Source organism: Quercus robur, chromosome 1, assembly GCF_932294415.1.
Source record: "Quercus robur chromosome 1, dhQueRobu3.1, whole genome shotgun sequence".
NCBI lineage: Eukaryota > Viridiplantae > Streptophyta > Magnoliopsida > Fagales > Fagaceae > Quercus > Quercus robur.
This window is the reverse complement of record NC_065534.1, coordinates 7,146,551-7,166,329: the sequence shown is the minus strand read 5'-3', so window position 1 is coordinate 7,166,329 and position 19,779 is coordinate 7,146,551. Positions and strand designations below refer to the sequence as shown.

Genomic DNA, 19,779 nt, shown 5'->3' with positions numbered 1-19,779 from the left:
TGACAAAAATATTTATTTAATACGTTTCTACCATTAGTCATGGTTGGACTTTTCTCAACAACAACAAAAAAAGTATTTATTGTTGGACATGCATCTATCAATTAGCAAAGGCAAATCCAGAATTTTAGCATTAAAAAGGGGCTAGATTAGGGATAAAAAATTTATGCACTTAAGATTTGAGGGTTCATGCCAAAATTATGTGAACTTTTGAGGAAATATCTAAATATTTTTCAAGAATTAGTCCTAGAATATAGAGGAATTTGGAGCATTTACAAAACCTTGGGGGATTAATTAACATGATTTGGAATAACTATCAACAAAGCTAGTGGGAATATATTTTACATTTCTAAATACTTGTGTTAGGACTCAACTCAAAAATATATCTCACAAAAATTAAATTTGTTTTAGCCATTTCATGAAAGCATCTATTAAGTTCTTGTATAAGTTGTTCAGAGAAAAGATTAAATTTCAATTCCTTCAACCTTGAGCGGATTTATAAATTGTTTTTTGTGAATAAAAACCCTCAACATGGCTGCTCTATCTATGGTCCATTAAATAAAACATATCACATATTTATTATTATTTTTAATTATTCAAAAAAATCATAACATACTGTGGAATATAAAATAGAACATTCACTGTAAGATAGAGAATCTTTTTTTTTTTTTTGTAAGATAGAGAATCTTTGTTCTTGTGCTGTACAAACTCTTGAACTTTATTTTTTTTTTTATATGTTATTAAAATGAAGAAAATTAAAAAATGATACCCGAAACTTCAGCAAAAAGTTTTTCCTTTTAGTTTGATCCACGGAAATATTTAGAGCTCAAAAGTTATAGATATCTTTCTGCTTGCAGTATATATTCTTAAAATGAGGGCATGGAATTGGTACCCACTTAACTCTAGTCTTCACACATAATATGTAGAATTTGTAAAATAAGTAGAGGAAGAAAACAAAGAAATTCATTGCAAAGAAGAAAGAGAAGGAGAGGAAGAAATTCACTGCAAACAGAACAAAAAGTAAATAAATAACGAGGAAATTATAGAATCAAACCAAAACTAAGAGTCAATTTTTTTTATTTTTTTTATTTTTATAAATCAAAATGAAGAAGAAAAACCACAAACTCTTCCTTCAAATTTACGTTCTATATATAATAATTAAAATATTGCCATATATATATGTATATGCTTATTTTAATTTCTTGGACCAATACTTACTAGGATCAAGCTCTGCTTGAACGAGCTCCAAGAGAAGGGTTTTACCAAGTAAGTCCTGTACATCATCTAGCCCTCGGTCTATTCCAAGGTTTGTGAGGAACCCACCAACAGTAGGTTTCACAGTTACAATGGCTTTCACAGAGACACTCTTCTCTGTAGAACTTGCCACAGCCTGAACCTTTATGTTGTTAGGATTGAACCCAACTCGAACAATATGTTTGTTTTTTCTGCAGAAAGAGTGCATTGAAATGGGAAGTGAAGCATTAAAATTGCCATGGATGAATGGCTTGTGTAACAGGAAGGGAACTTTGGTGGAATTTGAGAGGTGAAGCTGTGGTTTCAGCATTTTTGGTAGTTAGAGAATCTATGGTTAAACTTTAATTTGTGTAAGAGTTTGGTACCTAAGCACTTATTTATTTATTTTATTTCCACGTGAAAAAATAAGGTTAGAATTGTCAAACCAATATCTGTCCTTGTTCAATGAGATTGCCAGAGACTCGGTCTACATTATCTGGACAGAGGTAGGAAGAAAATTAATAAAAGGACATTTTCAATAGAATAGTTAGGTATAAGCAATGAAAATGAGGTTATTTTGAATTTTCTTTTTTTCTCATTCATTCAATGTTAATAAAATTAATATAGTGGTTGAACTATATAAATTTTTTTCTTATATATAATTCAATAATTATAATGGAAAAGGTTGACAGATTTGAACTATAGATATCTACATTAAAAATACTAAAATATGTGATCCATTTTTTTTTTTTTTTTTTGAGAATCAAATGTGCAAACGAGTTGAATTACAAGACTCTTAATTTGCTAAAAATAATATTATTCTAATCTCAACTTGACACATAAATTATTGGAAAAAAATTTGTGTCTTTATTATTTCTTTTTATTCCTCTAAATTTTGGGTTTTTCGAAAATAGAACTGATCAACTAAAATCCCATTCCCAATCTCCATCCAAAAATAAATCACTTTCCCAATCCACAACATCAGCCGTTGATTGGCTTGAATAGGCCAGAAGGATTTGGATCATTCAACCAAATAAGTGGTCCTAGCCCCTACGTCACTTGTGTTTAAATTATTTAACGACCTTTTATGAAATTAAAAAGAAAAATAAGCGTCAAAATGTGTGAACACGTGATTTTAAAAATACCAAGTGGTGGCTTCAAAAATAATAATGATGTCAAATGGTGGAAGAGACAAAGGAAGATGCGTTAGCATATTATCCTCGTAAATTTTCTAAATAACTACGGCACTAGTATGCAACCAGATATATATAAAAGTAAAATTATATGTGATTCAATTTTTTTTTTTTTTTTTAATGTCATGTGAAAAATGTTATTTAAATGTGATTTGCATTGCACATGGAGAAATACCAAATACCCTTGGATCCTTGATAATGTAAAAAGTTTGAAAATGAAGAAGAGGAAGGAAAAATAAAAAATAAAAAATAATTTAAAAAAAAAAAAAAAACCTCTATGAAGAGAGATTAAACTGAATTGCTATTTATGCAATAGAACTGGACATAGTAAAATCTTAGCCTAACCCTATTATAATTCTAGTAGGATTAGGTTTCTTGAGCAATAAGTGCAGGCATATGTTGGACTTTACAATAAGCTTGGATCCTAAAAGGATATAAAATAACATCTTCTTCAAACTCAAAATGGTAAATTTGACACTAGCTTAAGTTTGGAGAGAAGTATGAGGGAGAGACAAGGAACAAGGGGCTTGGTAAAAACGTTGGCAAACTATTCATCATAAAAGATAGTTATAGTTAAAAAAAAGACCATGAAGGAGATGATAACAAATGAAGTAACAATCTGTGGTGGTATGTTCCTGATTGGGTCCAAACCACCCAATTTATTTGTATCTTGGGTTGGGCTTATCCCACAATGGGAGGTCCAAAGAACAACGGATGGTATCACTAGTGATTCTACGGTGATACTTTAGTACTGGACTGCCTTAGATTCAACTCGGCCATGGAGGTTCTCAAACAGCCGAGCAGGACTTCCTTCACCCCTGAATAGAGTTCTCTTACTTTTCTCTCATGTATCTCTCCCCCAATTTTTTGTTCCAACCCCTTTTTCGTTCCCATCATTCAATATTTATATCGTTCTTTGAGTGGGGTGGTCATGATGAGGGAATCTATCACCTTCGAGGTACATCCTTCACACAATCATAACTACTTGATGGGGACTATCACCTTCGAGATACATCCTATAACTCTCACATCTCCTAGAAGACACGCTTGCAATCATATATAAAGCATTTTGATTCTTTTTGCTTTTATTTTTCTTTGCATATTTTCTTTTTGAGCATATCATGCATGGGTATATAAGATAGAGAAAAGAAATACCCAATTATGTTAAACTTTTGATATTGCACTTTTGATATGTCGAAACATACAGATGTCATTTCATAATTGGCGGGCAATAGTGATAAGATAGTTATTTATGCCTTTCTCTTAGGATTTTCTAATCCTTCCCGTCAAAAAGAGTGATACAAGTGTGAAGCACAAGAGATTACTTAATCTTACTCATCACAAACACGAGCCATAAAGTTCACTTGCTTAGTTGTGCATAGAGATACTCATCTAAGCTACAAAAGATACAAAATTTAGAAAACTTTGTTTCAATGGCCATCCAAAGTACACAAATACTAATGTACACAAAACACATACTATTTTTGTATTTTTTTGATTTTTCAATTTTCAATTTTTATTTTTATGAAACATAACTTAAAATAAACAAACAAAAACATATTAAACAAAATAATGCATAAAACTAGACTGATTCAAAAACAAGAAAGCAAAACACACAAGTAATGCATACTCAAAAACAAGAAAAGGGAGAGAGAGAGAGAGAGAGAAAAAGTGACTAAATCACTTGTAGCCTTTTTCCTTCCACACCTTAGAAGAACTATTCCGTTTTGTAAACCATTGATCCGGCGGTGAAGGGGAAGAATTGAAACCGTTCAAGTTCGAAAGGAACATGAGGGCTTTGAGAAGATCGCCAAAAAGAACAAAAGAAGATGGAAATTGATTCTGGTTTCCCGATGAGATCATACTGTTGCTCTGTTGAGTGGCCAACCACTTATAGCAATTTGGTCGAATCTGTCCAGCTATTCCACAGTGATAACAGAGATGCTGCTAATTCTGTTTGGGCTTTTGAGTGTTGCTCTTCTTAGCCTTAGGGTTTTTAGTCTCTTTCTTATCAAACTTAGGGGGTGCTCCTAAGATAGATTTACCCTTATCTATGTTTTCACTAGCTAAAACAGTTTTGACATCATTTTTCTCAACATTATTAGTGAGAGAAACAAACACAGTAGTACTAGTAGAAGGAATACTAGGAGAAGAGAAATCATATCCTAAACCAATTTGATCAGATGCAGATTTCTGAAAGCTGAACATCTCGTCAAGTTTTGCACTTGAGGTCCTTTCCAACTGAGCTCTGACTTGGAACAATTTTGCCTCAAGTTTCTTGGCCTTCTCAGCCAAGAAATTATTCTCAAATCACAGTGCTCCAATAGTATAATTGGCTTCATCAAACTTTGTAGAAAGTTCTTTTCGATTAAGTTTCACATCACTCAGCTTCTTGGTGGCCAGCCTATATAGTTTCTCATGCTTCTTAGAAACTTTATACAACTTTTCATAGGCTGAATGGATATCATCTTAATCGTCCATTTTCTCGAACTTAGAATCCACCAAGTCCTCTTCATCATTCACATCTTCAACAATCCCCTCAGTAGGATTTACAGTGGCAGTGAAAGCATTTAGGATTCCATCATCCTCATTATCAGAATTATCCTCAGGCTCAGTGCCGCTCAAAGTAGCAATAAGTGTCTTACTCTTCCCAATGGTCTTGAGATACGTAGGGCACTCTTGTTTCATGTGACCAAAGTCTTAACACCCAAAGCACTTTGGTCTTGAGGGAACAGTATACTGACCATCATCCCTAGCATCTTTCTTTCCTTTATCTTGGTTCTTAAACTAAGATGAACTGGACTACTTGCAGTCTTTGTTAAATCCTTTCGAATTGGCATTCTTCATAAACTTTTTGAATTGCCTAGTGATATAGGATTTCATCTTAGAATCTTCATTGCTTGAAGACTCATCAGTGTCACTGCTCTTAGCCTTCAATGCAATGCTCTTGCCCTTACTAAATTTCTCAATCCTTGTCAAACCCAACTCATAGGTCTGCAAATTGCCAACCAGCCTTGTCAAATGAATTTTGTCAATATCCTTTGATTCCTCAATCGTGGTGATCTTGGCATGAAACCTCTCGGGTAGAGATCTGAGCACCTTTCTAACAATCTTGGGTTCGAGAATGGTTTCCCCAAAATTAAAGGCTAAGTTCACTATGTCCTTAATCTTGGCATAGAACTTATCAAATGACTCTCATCCTCCTCCATCTTAATCTCTTCAAATCTCGCGGTAAGCCTCTGAAATTTTGAATCTTTGACAGCCTTAGTTCCTTCATAGGTTGTCTGGAGGATGATTCATGCCTCCTTTGTAGTTTCAATAGAGGATATCTTCTTAAACTCCTCATTTGTGACCGCACTGAATAACGCATTCAATGCCCTGCTATTGAAGTTAGCTACCTTGATCTTAGCATCATCCCAATCAGCCGACACTTCCTTAGGCTTGGTCTAGCCTATCTCCACAGCTTGCCACACTTTCTCATCTAATGACTACAAGAAAGCTCTCATGTGTACTTTCCAATGTGCATAGTTAGTGCCATCAAATAAAGGATGTATAATAAGAGACTGTCCTCTATCCATGACAAACAGGGGTCCATGGAACCTTGTGATGAATTAACCAATTAATTAACCAAGTGAATTAATTAAGTTAATTAACATGCAATACGCGTAATAGCATAAACAAATTACCAACTAAGTTAATATGTAACAGAAAATAAACTGACATGATAATTTGTTTACAAATAGGGAAAACCTCTAAGGCAAAAACCCCACCAGGTGATTTTAAGGTCACCACTCTGGAGAATCCACTTCACAACAAGCGGTTACAAGTAAAGGAATCTCAGTACCTTATACCAACCTACAGTTGAACTGTACCCCAATACCTAATTGGACTTATTTTGTAGTGACAATTTCTCTTTTTAATGCATAGCTCCCAGTACATGACTAACTAATCGATGCGCGAATCCCAGTACACGGCTTACATACCAACTTGAGAAGGATGTTGGCTGCAAAGTTCTTCAGTTCATCTACACGATGAAGATCACGAAACTCCTTGATTACAAAACCCTACAGCATACAAACGCAGCAGCTTCTTGAAGAGAAAGATGAAGTAGGGCATATGTCTCTAGTCACAATATGCTTGTGTAAAACCTTTGCATCAAGTTGTACTATCTTGCATCATCTGTGACGGCCCTTAAAAAAATCCTTATATATGATTAAGGTTGTGAGAAAAGAAAGCTCAAACATGTATACACGGATTGGATGAAAATTAGAACTAAAAATCTGATTTTCATAAATCTCGATAGATAGGGTCTCTATCGAGCAACTGTCGAGCATTGGGAAAAAGCTGTCTTTTAAACCTCGATAGATGCTAGCTGTCAAGCTTTAAAATCAAGAACTTCTTCACTTGATTCTTGGATAGATTTGCATAACTTTAACACTTGGACTTAAAACTTTGTTCCTTGAAGTATTAAACACATTCAAGATCTACCCAATTATAAGTAAAGTATGTTTTGTCAAAGAATTAGCCAATTCTATATTGACATATGTTCCTAACATGATTCACATATGTCCTAACATATATAATAAGAATATGTAATTCAATGGTTAAAGTTTCAATACTCACATCCAAATCCAATAAATAGATATAAAAAGAGTTTGAAACCTTTTTCTTGAAAAACCAAACTCGAACTTATGACAAATTTCATAGACCTAATAATTTCATCGCTTAATCACTTACGTGTGAAGTAGAGTTTGTCTTAAGAAGTTCTCACATGTTCTATAGTTTTGTTAGATAGCTTTAAGAATAAGGACCCTCTTTAAGCGGAAATTTCAAACCTTAGCTTCAAAACTCGTGCACTATTCTAAATTTCTAACTCTTAATGCACATAATGAATTGATTTGAAATTCAACTCTTATTTTTCAAAATAAAACTTAATTTCAACCCTTTTTCTTCTCTGATGAAAGCCAACCCATTTTTAAGAGAGTGGGAACTAATACTAATAAAATGATGATGATAATATAAAGTTTGGTCAATATATAATTGAATCAATTAGGTTCAATTATGAAATACAAGACACTTTTATTATTGGCATAAATGCATTTTTAGTCCCTACACACTACAAAAAAACGCGGCTACAGGTGAAACTTTGAACCGCGTTTATGAAAAACGCGGCTCCACCCCTAGATGTATAGCCGCGTTTACAAAACGCGGCTATAGACCAGCTTTGAAGCCGCATTTTGTGATGTTGAGGCTGCGTTTAGTTGGGCAGGACTTAAGCCACATTTTTTAAAACGCGGCTACAAACCCATCCGGGTTTTTTTTTTTTTTTTTTTTTCAATATGGCTAGAGCTTTGTTTAATAAACGCAGCTTAAATATGTCTAGAGCTGTGTTTAAGAAACGCAGTTTAAACATTTATAGAGCTGCGTTTAATCAAACGCAGCTTCTACATGTCTAGAGCTGTGTTTGGTTAAACGCGGCTTAAACATTTAGTATAAATATATTTTAAAAAAATTCCTCAACAAAAACACAATTGAAAAAAACCCTTAATTACAAAAAACTCTCAGACCACTCTCAACTCTCAAGCTACCTCTCAATCCAACACACTCCCTTCCTTCCCTCACTTCCACCCTCTCTAAATCCCCTTCCTCCCTCCGCTCTTCCCTCCTCTCCATTCCCTTCCCATCGATCGATTCTCTTCCAAAATCAAGAACTTCGGGTCTTGTTCTTACAAAAAGTCTAACCCTTTCAAGGTTGGAATTTGGAACTGGTAACACACACACACACACACACACACTCTCTCTCTCTCTCTCTCTCTCTCTCTCTCTCTCTCTCTCTCTCTCTCTCTCTCTCTCTCTCTCTCTCTCTCTCACACACACTCTGCACTATCTCTGTATGCAATAACAGACAATGGGTTTGATTCACTGATTTTGACATGGGTTTGCAGGCATTTGTCGATAGAGAAGAATCGACGCTGACAAAGCCCAGTCCTCCATCACCGGCGCTACCTTAGGTCTCTCCCTCTCTCTCATGAACTCTCAATCTCACTCAAGACACTCTCACAAGGCCGACTAACAGTAAGTTTTTTAAATTGTTTGTTTTTATTCTTGTTTTAGGGTTCCTATTTTTGGTTTAGGGTTTCGATTTTAGGATTAGGATTTCGATTTTCAATATAGGGTTTCGATTTTGGGTTTAAATGGACTTTTTGAGGGATTTGCTTCATGGGATTTTGATATTTTGTTGTTTTCTTGCGAAAACAAAACAACCTTTCTCTCAATCTCACTCGAACCTCTCTCCATCTCCCCAACGGTAAGTTTTTAAAAATTATGAAAATTTTCAAATTTCATCTTTGAAATGAAATAACTTAACTGGCTTGATTAATTTTTGTTTAGGATTGCTGGTGTAGGTTGTTGGGGTTGATAATACATTTAGAAGGAATTTTGATTGGGAAGAGTATTTGGAACGAGCTTGAGAGCGTGAAAGATAGGTAATTTATTTTAATAATTACGTTTTCAAAGTTTTTGTTTTTCAATTTTTATTATTTTTTATATTTACATTGTGATGAAAGACAGGTAATTGATTTTATTATTTTCAAAAAAACAAAATTTGTTGGTAATTGTCACCCATGGTTTAAATTTGAAAAACTGCAAATTCTCACCTCAATTTAACTAAAATATTAAAAAGATGAAGAGTGATGTGGAATGTAGACATGGTGGATGGGATTTGCAGGGTCTACTCTATAGAGAAATTTGCTCTAGTTGTTTAACATCCCTTAGATTTTCACAAAATCTTTTGATGCATAAACATTAATCCAAAGGTTATTAGTGGAGTGGGGATGTTTGGAAAAAACTTTGGCATGGGTTATCTGATCCATTTTGCTAGATGAATCTCATACTCCTTGCTTATAATTATAGTTGGCTAGAGTAAATTTGGGGACATGAGAAGTGCATAATTCATCTTAACCAAGGCAATTTCCTGCTTTGAAGCTTGAAGAAATCATATTAAGATCCTTGTACATTGCAAAATTCTAGTTCAAGAAATTTTAAAAGATTTTTCTTTTTTGGCATCTGAAAAAATTCTACTATTTATAACATCTTCCTTCTCTCAGTACTTGTTGTTAGTTCTATTTTCCCTTTAAATTGGAACTCATCTCCTGCTTACAATAAATTGATTAATTTATGTGACATTGATGATTATTTATGTTTGTTTTGACAGGTCCTGCGCTGTTAGTTGATGTTCCAAGGGATAAGAACATTACTGGTATGTTCTCTCTTCTTTAATTGAGACCGATTTTACTTTGCTATGCTTGTTGCTTTCTGTTTCAATGGCCATAGCATGTTCCTAATCGATCAGTCTCGTGCATCATTTTTCAAATTTTAGTGAAAATGGATAGAGAAGATTGTGGAGGGGACCATAGTGATTTGATAAAAGAATGCACCCTTATGTACTGAAATCAATTTATAACTAAGCTTGTTTGTGCCAATCCTCTTTTTCATGCCCTGAATTACTGCCTACTCCTGGGATTTGGGTTGCAAACTATGTGGTGATTCCTGTCATTTAATCATGGCTTCTCTAATGTTTCAAAGATTATAAATGTTTCTGAAACTACCAAAATAATAGTTGTAGTGTTGAATAGTAAGTTATATACACATAATATGCTTTGCACATGAATACAAATTTTGCATGGTCATTTGATTAATTGAACTGCCTCAGTTACAGGTTCATCTGATTCCAATATTTACATATATGTATTTTAGCATGAAGCATCAAAATGCAAGGCCAACCATTCTTAAATTCTTATTAATTGGGTTCCAAGGTGGTGGTAGTTATTATAAAAAATTTATCAATGTTGAAAAGTAGTGAATAGTGATTATATTTAGTTCTTATGTAAATCCTTATGTGCTTGACGGTATTGTTTGTATGAAAATTCCCATATCTAACAAAACCAACAAACATGCATCTGTGCTTATTCACATGTAAAGTTGAGAGAGTGGAAATGTGAATGACCTCTCTTATAAATGAATATATGGTAATTAAACTAGAGTGAAATGCAATATGTGATAAAAGATTGTCTATTAAAATGAGAATAAATGTAATTAGATCAAAAGGATGTATTGATCTGTGCAATGAATGCATGCATGCTCTCTTTTTGTTCGTTTTCTCTTTCTTTTTTTCTCTTTTGGGGGGGGGGGGGGGGGGGGGGGGGGGTTGTTGAGCTTAATGAAATCTGACTTTCTTTGTTTTTATTTCTGATCTACATTCGAAAATTCTTAATACCATTCAGTCACAAAATCTATGATTGTGTCTTGTCAATGTTTTAAGTTTCGTTATGTTCCAAATGATGTGTACGATTGCATCTTGAACCTTTAATGAGTTCTCTATAATCAGCCTTCTTATTTCAAAACTTGTTACTTAAAAGTCATTGTTTTGCCGTGTTTTGACTACAGTATGAACAAATAGGAGGCAAGCACTCACATCACCCTTGACTTTTATGGTTACGTCTTTTTTATATTGAATTGTATGTTAAAATATGGTATATATGGGAATACAATAGGCTTATTATGGTAATCTAACAATGGCTATGAATAAAATGTATCATCTATCTATTATTACACTAATGTTCTAGTAACTTTTATTTAGGCCGCTGATGCCCCCTTTTCATTGGTTTTCTTTTCCCCTAAACGTTAGTTTGATTGATCTGTTCCAGGGTGAGCAATGCTAATTATTTCCTATATAGTAGATGTCTTCTTCTCATTGACCATGTAAGGTTGAATTTATTCAACCATCTAATTGGCTTTATTCCGTGCCAAATTTGCTTGTAATTCAGCATTTAGTAACCCTGTATTTAGGTGGGTTTGTTGTAAGGGTAGTGAGTGAGATAGAGTGAAGATTGCTCAGGAGTGTGCAAGAAAACAGATACTCGCGGCTGGGACTCGCGGGTGACTCGCGGCTGCAAGCCGCCAGAAGCAGCACACGTGCCAAGCATGCTGAAAGATGAACAGTCATGCTAGCTGGAGCACTACAGGACAAAACAGGACAACTGGCCATACGGTTAACTCGCGACTGGATCTCGCGACTTAGTCAAGGCGCGAGGTCAAGCCGCGAGCCACCCCTGTTTTGTAAAACCTGACGTTTCACATTCCTCTCCCACTCCAGTATAAATACCCCTTTTACCCACGATTGAAAGAGAGCTTCCAGAGAGAATTTTGAGAGAGAAACCCTAAAGAAAAACAAGATTGTTTCACCCACAATCTATATCTTAGAGTCTCTTCAAATTCCTCTACTCTCTTCCTCTCCATTGTCAAATCCTTGAGAGGCATATACCAAACCTGGTTCTCACCATCATCATCACTGTGAGACAGTTGTTTGGATTTCTGGGAAGCAGTTAGGAAGGAACCAATCTTCATTGGTTGATGCTACGGTCTAGTAGCAGAATCCGGGAAGCTAAAAAAGAAAAAAGTTCGGCGCAACCTCGTTGGAGCAAGAAACTTGGAGGGCTTAGGTGCACTGGGTAGATTAGGCTTGGAGGGTCTATTGCTGTCCTTGTATCCCAACTGTATTTTCTAGTGGATTGTTTACCGCTTGGAGGGCGGCAAAGAGGTTTTTCGCCAAGGACTTCGGTTTCCTCTTCGATAACACATCGCGTGTTGTCTTTGTGTTTGCATCTTCCTTCCTCTCTATCTTTGCCTTTTTATTATCTGCTGTGGTTTTATTTTGTTATGGCTTAGATAGTCTTTAACCAATTTCGTATTATAGCATGTGTTAAGTTTCCGCACACTAGTTGTTTGACATATTGCTTGTATTGGTTAAGTTGTAATTTGGGGGTCTAAACGTTCAAAGGTGTTTTGTACACGTTTTTGAACTTTCAGACCATATGGCTCTTGGATCTTTTTTTGATGCTCGTGGGGGGTTTTGGTTTTATTGATTCTTTTGTGATCTTCTTTGGTTGAGGTTCTTTTGGTGTTTCATTTTCGTCCCATTGATGATGAGGTTATTACTTCTTAAGTCAGTTGTTATTTTGCCAAAATATTCAATGCCTTGGCCCCACAACAGCTCTTAGATCCAAGGCTTTAGTGATCTCAACCATGGGAACATGTTTGAGGATCAACTGGCCATTTAAGTGCAACTCTCATCAATTATGTCTTTTTGTGATGCTCTCTACATGAGAATAGGGTCATGAAAATTACTTCTTTGATTTGTTCATGCATGTCTAACTTGTTCACCTACCGCAGAACATTGCATTTTTTTTTTTTTTTTTGGTAATCTTCTTGCAGCTATAATTTCATGACATAAAAAGGGTTCAATATGTTTTTTCCACAAATATTCTCTATTTGGTTAACTTAGTAATCTGTGCATCTAGAAAAAAGTTCACATGTACCATGACATCTGGCACGTATATGCGTGCAAGCATGTTTTTTAGCTTGTTTCGTCCTCTTGCTAAGGTTTTATTGTCAAATTTCATATAGTTTCCTTAAAAGAAAGGTTTTGTAACATTTTCTTAATGCTTATACATAGACTTGACAGCTAATTTGGCATGCTCAGCAAGTAATTTATATTTTGACTTCCAATTTAAAAACTTTAATTAAGTTAAGAAGAAAGGGTCTATAATCCTCACTATGTCATCAGTGCTGACGCTTGGCTAGTCCAATTGTTAAGTTGATAGCATGCCTTCTATCTTTTATATTTTTCATTCTAATTCAATGTTTCTTTTATGTCATTTTGGATAACATGTCTTGTTGTCATATTACTGCAAGAGAGAAGAGGGGGGTGGTGATGGTCCTTTTTTGTTGGCTTTTGCAGTCATGATTTCCCAGTTATTACTAGGGCAATCATAATTTGTATCATTGGCTTTCTATCTTCATCTGTTAATATATAAGTTATATGGGAAAGCAACAATTCTTGGTTGTCATGTTGTCCATCTGTGACTATGGGTCTATTTGGATAGAACTTATTTTGCTGAAACTGAAAACTGAAAACTGAAAACACTGTAGCAAAATAATTTTTAAATGTGTGAATAGTGTGGTAGAACCCATTTTTAATGAAAAAATTGATAAAAAGTGGAGTTTGTGGGACCCGTAAATAGTGCACCTTCACTGAAGAACCGGTCAACCATTGCAGCTGAAAAGGCAAAAAAAAAAGAAAAAAGAAAAACGGAGGAAACGCAGACGCAGCATAAGTGCTATCCAAACGAGCACTATATCTAAGAGTTGGATGGCACTAAGTGTAAAGTCCAAACTCTACCCCTATTATTTTTTCCTATCACATTCAATCTGTAACGTTGCTGTCAAAAATCTTGTAGCTCCCATACTGAATGCATAGATTTTTGTTTGTTTTTGGTTATAAGAAAATGTCCATTAACCGCAGTTTAATTTTCTAGGATGAATTGGAAGTAAAAAAGGGTTAGTGGTGGGGAAACATTAGAAAGTGCCATTTCATGAGTTACAAGGTTGTTGGCAAATTTTATCTATTTCTAACATTTCACAAACCTGACTAACATCAAGCTCCTATCTATTTCTATATAATTTATGAACAAAGACTAAGTTGCATCAGATCTGCTGGACTTAGCATATTCAATTAGACAAAGTAGGATATCCTATCCTTATTGAAGTAATTCATGATGTGACCATAAAATGAGCTAAAAGTCTTAAAACTTAAAAAAGTTTAGTTTAGTTTAGTTTAGTTTAGTTTTTTTTTTTTTTTTTTTAATTTCTTATATAAATTTTAATTGTAAGAGTAGCTTATTGAAATATTAGGCAGGGGAAGGTCTTCTCATGCATATGGGAATTTAAGACACTCAATTTTCTTATTCACCAAACATAATGGCATCTTCATTTTCTGGCCATCCCACATAGTAATATGGCATCAAAACATCTATGTTTCTCAAGTATCTGTGGGAAAATCTGAACAGAAGCAAAACATAGTAGCATTAGTACAGAAATGATAATGCACACTATTCTTTTGTATGTCTTTTGTATCTACCCAATTTTTAGTTGGTAAAATTCTGATAAATCCCCTTTTCTCTTTTTTATTGCATTATTGGTTCTCTTAGTAAGAAGCAACCATGTGTAACCCAAAAGTAAGGTGTCCCAGGACACCTTGCTTTTGGGTTACACATGGTTGCTTCTTACTACCATACCTTGCACATTGAACATTAATGATTTTAAGGGTTTCTATTTTTTTTTCTTTTTTTGAAACATAATGAGAAAGTTGACTTGTGATTGTGAAAGTTTGCATAGTTGCTCTTCCACTGGGCTTTCAATTTTGAACTTCATGCTGTCAAATATCCAACAATTGATATAAACACAGACTCTATTTATAATAGGCTAGCTAATTGTAATATATTTTAAGTTTCAAAACATGTCCAAGTGTAACATTAATCATGTGTGGAAAATTCTAATTGATACAATAACTTTGCACCCTTAAGATCTGTATGTGCCTGTGTCTTTACAAAAAGCTTTTGGTGTGTTATGGCAAAAATCCTAGTTAGCCACTTTTATTCGTTGATTAAAAACAATTTTCTTTCTCCTTTTTATTGGTATGCACCAAAAAACAACATTGCACAATATTTGCATTACATGATTAATTAAGTCAAATATTAGTTCAAACAAAAATCAAGGCATGTAGAATTAGAGATTCCATCATCTGAGGAGCATAATATCATCTTTTTAGTAACACAAGAAGGCTTCTCTTTTTTTTTTTTCTTTTTTTAACACAATCTTCACTACACTTATCCTAGATATACATAAAATTATCACAATTAACATTCTTCTTTAAATTAATCCATTATTCACCTTCTTGAATTTAGAGATCCATCATTTGAGACATGCTAAGATTTTAGCATCCACAATACAAGCTGGAGTGACCCCAATTCTTTATAACCGGTTAAGTAAGCCCTGCTGCCAGCTTCCTTCCAAAAAAAAAGGGAAACAAAATGATGATAAGATAACAAAATAGAAACCTTAGGATGATTAATATTTAACAGACATTATTAAGTGCCCGTATACACTGTCACTATTTCAAATGTTTTAACAATATCGTATTCAATTAAAAAACAACCACAACATCTAATGTTTGGTGATTCATACAAAGTTAATTAGATCCACAATTTCTATATATATAATTATGTATGAAAGAAGTTAATCTTCTATGCGTGTATTCAATTAAAAAACAACCACAACATCCAAAGTTTGTTGAGTCAGACAAAGTTAGATTCACAATTTATACATATATAATTACGTATGAAAGAAGTTAATCTTCTGTGCATATGATTAGGCCGACATATGCCTTTAAATAATTGACCTTTTTTTTTTTATAAACGTCAATGTTATATAATCAAGAAGAAAGAACACTATTAATGAGGACAATTGGTAGGCTGTGTTTATTGAAACAAAAGGACTGAATAATATTAATGAAGAGCTTTGCAGTGACATGAGTGACTATATTACAAGCTCTCTTGACCCAATTAAAAAGACAAGACCTAAGAGTACTAAATAATGGACCTTTTGAGGGCAATAGATTGTCTCTAAGTTAACCTTGAATGTTGTGTTTTTAATAATTTTGAATGAATGAAGTTAATCTTCTCATTGTATGATTGGGCCACAAATGCAGTTAAATAATGAACATGAACGAAGTTAATCTTCTCATGCACATTGTTATACAATGAAACTAGCTCAATCTGATAATTTTCTTTAATCAAACTTGTCACCAAGGTGCAAAAACTTATACATAACCCAATGACTTTAAAAAAAACATTTCAGTTCAAAAGACTATGCAGGTTGGGTTGACGTATGTAATATTTAAAGGAGACTCAAAACACAGTTAAGGGTTAGAAGCGTACACCTATTGTGTATTCAAGGTGCTATCTGTATTATTATTTATTTATTTGAATATAATTTTTTTACTTAAAAAAAGATCAATGATGATTAATTCTTTCTATGAAGTAAAAGAATTTTGTATCCATTTAACATGTTCCTTACATATCTTTTATAGGTGATGTTGTTCTCAAAGATTTGAAATTGCAGGCAAAAGCACGAAGTTCACTAAAACTTCTGGTCACTGTGCAAGAAAATCCAGACACCTCTCAAAAGCGATTCACCTTCATTTTCTATCATTTTGTCTTGGTACCCCAATTCCCACGCCTCTCCTTTGTTGTGTTTACTATCTTTCTTAATTTGATGCATGCTTGCATCTTTGTAAGTCTTTTTTTTTATTGTTTTTTTCTTTTAATTATATACATTCAAATTTGTATCATAAGGCCACAAACCTTTCACAGTTTACCTCGACTCCATTGTCGTCAAGCAGAACGACCCAAAGGATGTCAGAGTTGGAGATGAGTCATGAAGAGCTTAGGGAGCAACTAGCTCAATCTAGGGAGGAACTAGCGAAGCATAGGGAGGAACTAGCTCAATCTGAGGCGAGGCATAGGGAGGAATTAGCTCCATCTGAAGCAAGGCACCAAGCACAAATGACCGAAGTGATGATGTTGATGAGAGACATGTTTACCAACTTAGCCCACTTATGTGTGATTCAAATCCTTCTCAGGTAGCAAATAAATGATATTTAGTGAAACACTACTTTTTGAAATGCATTGTTATGTGATATTAATACGATGTCTTTAATATATTTTAGGGTGGCAATGCTTGATGGGAATGATGGGAATGAAACTGTGAATCCTAAGGTAAAACAAAATTTCTCTAAAAATTTCTCTAAAAACAGTAGCCTACATATATACATACCATCCTATGATGGATAAACTATGAACCTCAATAGTCAATACAGTAGGAAATAAAACTTTCTGTAGTGAATATGTTATAAAATCTCATAATGCAATTTTATTGTTGTAATATAAGTTGATTCAAGACGCATTTCAAAGGTCTATGATATAGTGACTACTCTAGAGTATCACATTCTTATTTGCCAGCTGAAACATGAAGAACACAATTTCTTGGCATATGCACATCTCCATGACTAGACACATGCAAAATACGTAATGTGAAGGAAAAAAACAATAGCTCTCATTATCAATCTCAATAATGTATTGCTGAACTCGATTGAATTGGAAGTTTTGACTAGATTTTTTTCTTCTCTCTAAGTTTTAACTCTGATAAATTGACTAAGCATGTTACTACACTACTCTTGTTAAATTATTAACGAATAGTTGAACTACAGCTAGTCTTCCTCTCAAGTTACTAAGTTGATGAAAACAACATAACTGATATGGTAAAGATTGATCCTTGCTTATATTTTCTTTGTATTATTTTTTTAATCCAAATGAGCTCTCCCTATTTCTAATTATCTAGGTACGTAGTCTCGCACCTATCATATATAATCTGTATTACTTTTCCCTTTCATTTTGGCATTTGAAAAGACAAATCACTCCATAATTAGGCAAAAATAATGCCAAATTATGTCTCTTTCCCTCATAACATTATTCTGCCAAATTGCTCCATGATCATGCCTTTTCATACAAATGTGCATAAAAGCATTGCTGAATTTCAATTTTGAATTCATGTTTAGAGTATCATGTATTGCAAGCAAAAATTTGGCAAATTTAACTTGACAAAGAATAATTTGTGCAATTTTACCATGAAGTGGACAAGAAAGCATTTTTTTCACTGAAAGATGCTAAGAAGTATGTCAAAATGGAAACAAATGAAACTTAGGAAATTCATGAGGCCTCACAACCTAGTGGACATTCTAAGCATGTTGTAAAGTTTTTTGTGAATAGACATGAACAAACGTTTGTATATATATTTTTGTTAACACAAGGTTAGTGATGTTGCTGCTTGCTAGCTGTGGCTGTTTGAGGGTAAGGCACCAAGCACAAAAAAGATATATACAAGATTTTGTATATTTTTTGTGATGTACAAAATCTTGTATATATCTTTTGGCAATTTTGTGTTGGGAACTTGTGATTTTTTGTTGGGAACTTGTTTATGGAACTTGTGATGTTGGGATGTAAAAAAATCCTAAGTTGTGATAGCAAGAAAAAAAAAATTTAAAAAAAAAAAAAAAACTATAGCCGCATTTTTAAAACACGGCTATAGTTTCTTCCAATGTAGCTAAAAGTGGGGTCTATAGCCGTGTTAGACCTATTGCCGTGTTTTTAAAAACACATCTATAGGCTAGAGCTATAGCTGCATTTGTAAAAAAACATAGCTATAGACAGAGGAGATAAAGTGAGATTGGGTCACTGCTGTGGATTTGTTTGGGTTTTGGCCTTGAGGGTTCGAACCATTGAGAACATTAGCTTGGGGTTTCGGTCTAAGAGGATGGGTTAATGAGAAAAAGGTGTGGAGAGATGGCGAAAGACCAAGTCGATTCGAAGAGAAGTCATCGCCGAGTGGTGGCTGTGAGTGGGAAAGTGTTGGTTTTCTTCTCCAAAGACACAGATCTGTGAATAGAGGCGAAGTGCAGGTTCAATCTCTCTCTTTCACTCAACTCGAAATGACCGATACCCACGAACCCAACCATCAACAATAGGGCGGCACATACCAGCACCACCACCAATGGTGGCCATCGTTATCACTCTCCCTTCCTCTTTTGTTTTCTTTTCTATTTCTCTATTTATTTTAATTTCATTTGTCTTTTTTGTTTTGGGTATGGCCGAGACTCTTTTTTTATTTTTTTTGGTTTGGTTTGTTGATTAGGTTTGGTTGCAAGAAGCTAATGAATGTGTGTAAATGTGTGTATTGTTGAAGTGTTTGTGTTTTGAATTTTGAATTGTAAATATATAGGCTTTGATGTGTGTGGATATGTGTGTTTGGGTTTACATGTTCTATGTGTTTCCTTGTTGGATTTATAGATTTGATCTACTGGAGGTTTCAGGTTTGTGTGTGTTCTTATGTTATGGAGGTTATTGTATTTGTGATCTTGTATTCCAGTTGTGTTTTGAGTTTGTATTCTTAAGATTAAAATTTCTGGGTTGTGTTCATGTTTAAGATATAATTAGATCTGAATTCATGTTGGGGTCATCTTCAGCAGGATCGGTCCAACGAGAGCATTGCTGGAGAGATCTAGGGAAACGAGATAAGGCAACTAGTTATAGATTTGAGATGGGAAATTTATGTTTTTGTCGGTAAATTTATTTTTTTGGGTTTGTGTTCATGTGATTGAATATTTTGTTTTTGTGTTCTTTCTTGTTCATGTTTAAGATGAGATTAGATATGAATTCATGTGTATTTTAGGTTCTAATTTTGTTTTTTTCATTTTTTACTTTGTTAAAATAGATAAATTAATTTTCAAAATCAAAAGTTGATGTGGATGCTTAGGTGTCTTTTTTTAATCATTATTTTATGCTGACATGACATTTTTTAATATTATTTTATTGGCCACGTCAGCATCTAATGTGCCAACAGT

General features: G+C 34.1%; 1 protein-coding gene across 5 annotated transcripts in view; it reads right to left on the bottom strand.

Moving 5' to 3' along the window:
- LOC126718393 (linoleate 13S-lipoxygenase 2-1, chloroplastic-like) overlaps positions 1 to 19,779 on the bottom strand; it is a 166,646-nt gene that overhangs the window by 52,496 nt on the left and 94,371 nt on the right. For 2 of the 5 annotated variants that reach the window (XM_050420623.1, XM_050420600.1), the window contains exon 1: positions 1,216 to 1,616. The exons of the other annotated variants lie outside the window; for them this stretch is intronic. In XM_050420623.1, coding sequence (XP_050276580.1) covers positions 1,216 to 1,561 — 346 coding nt within the window. In that variant the 5' untranslated portion in view covers positions 1,562 to 1,616. Of the gene's footprint in view, positions 1 to 1,215; positions 1,617 to 19,779 lie in introns of those variants that run through there. 5 annotated transcript variants of the gene reach the window in all.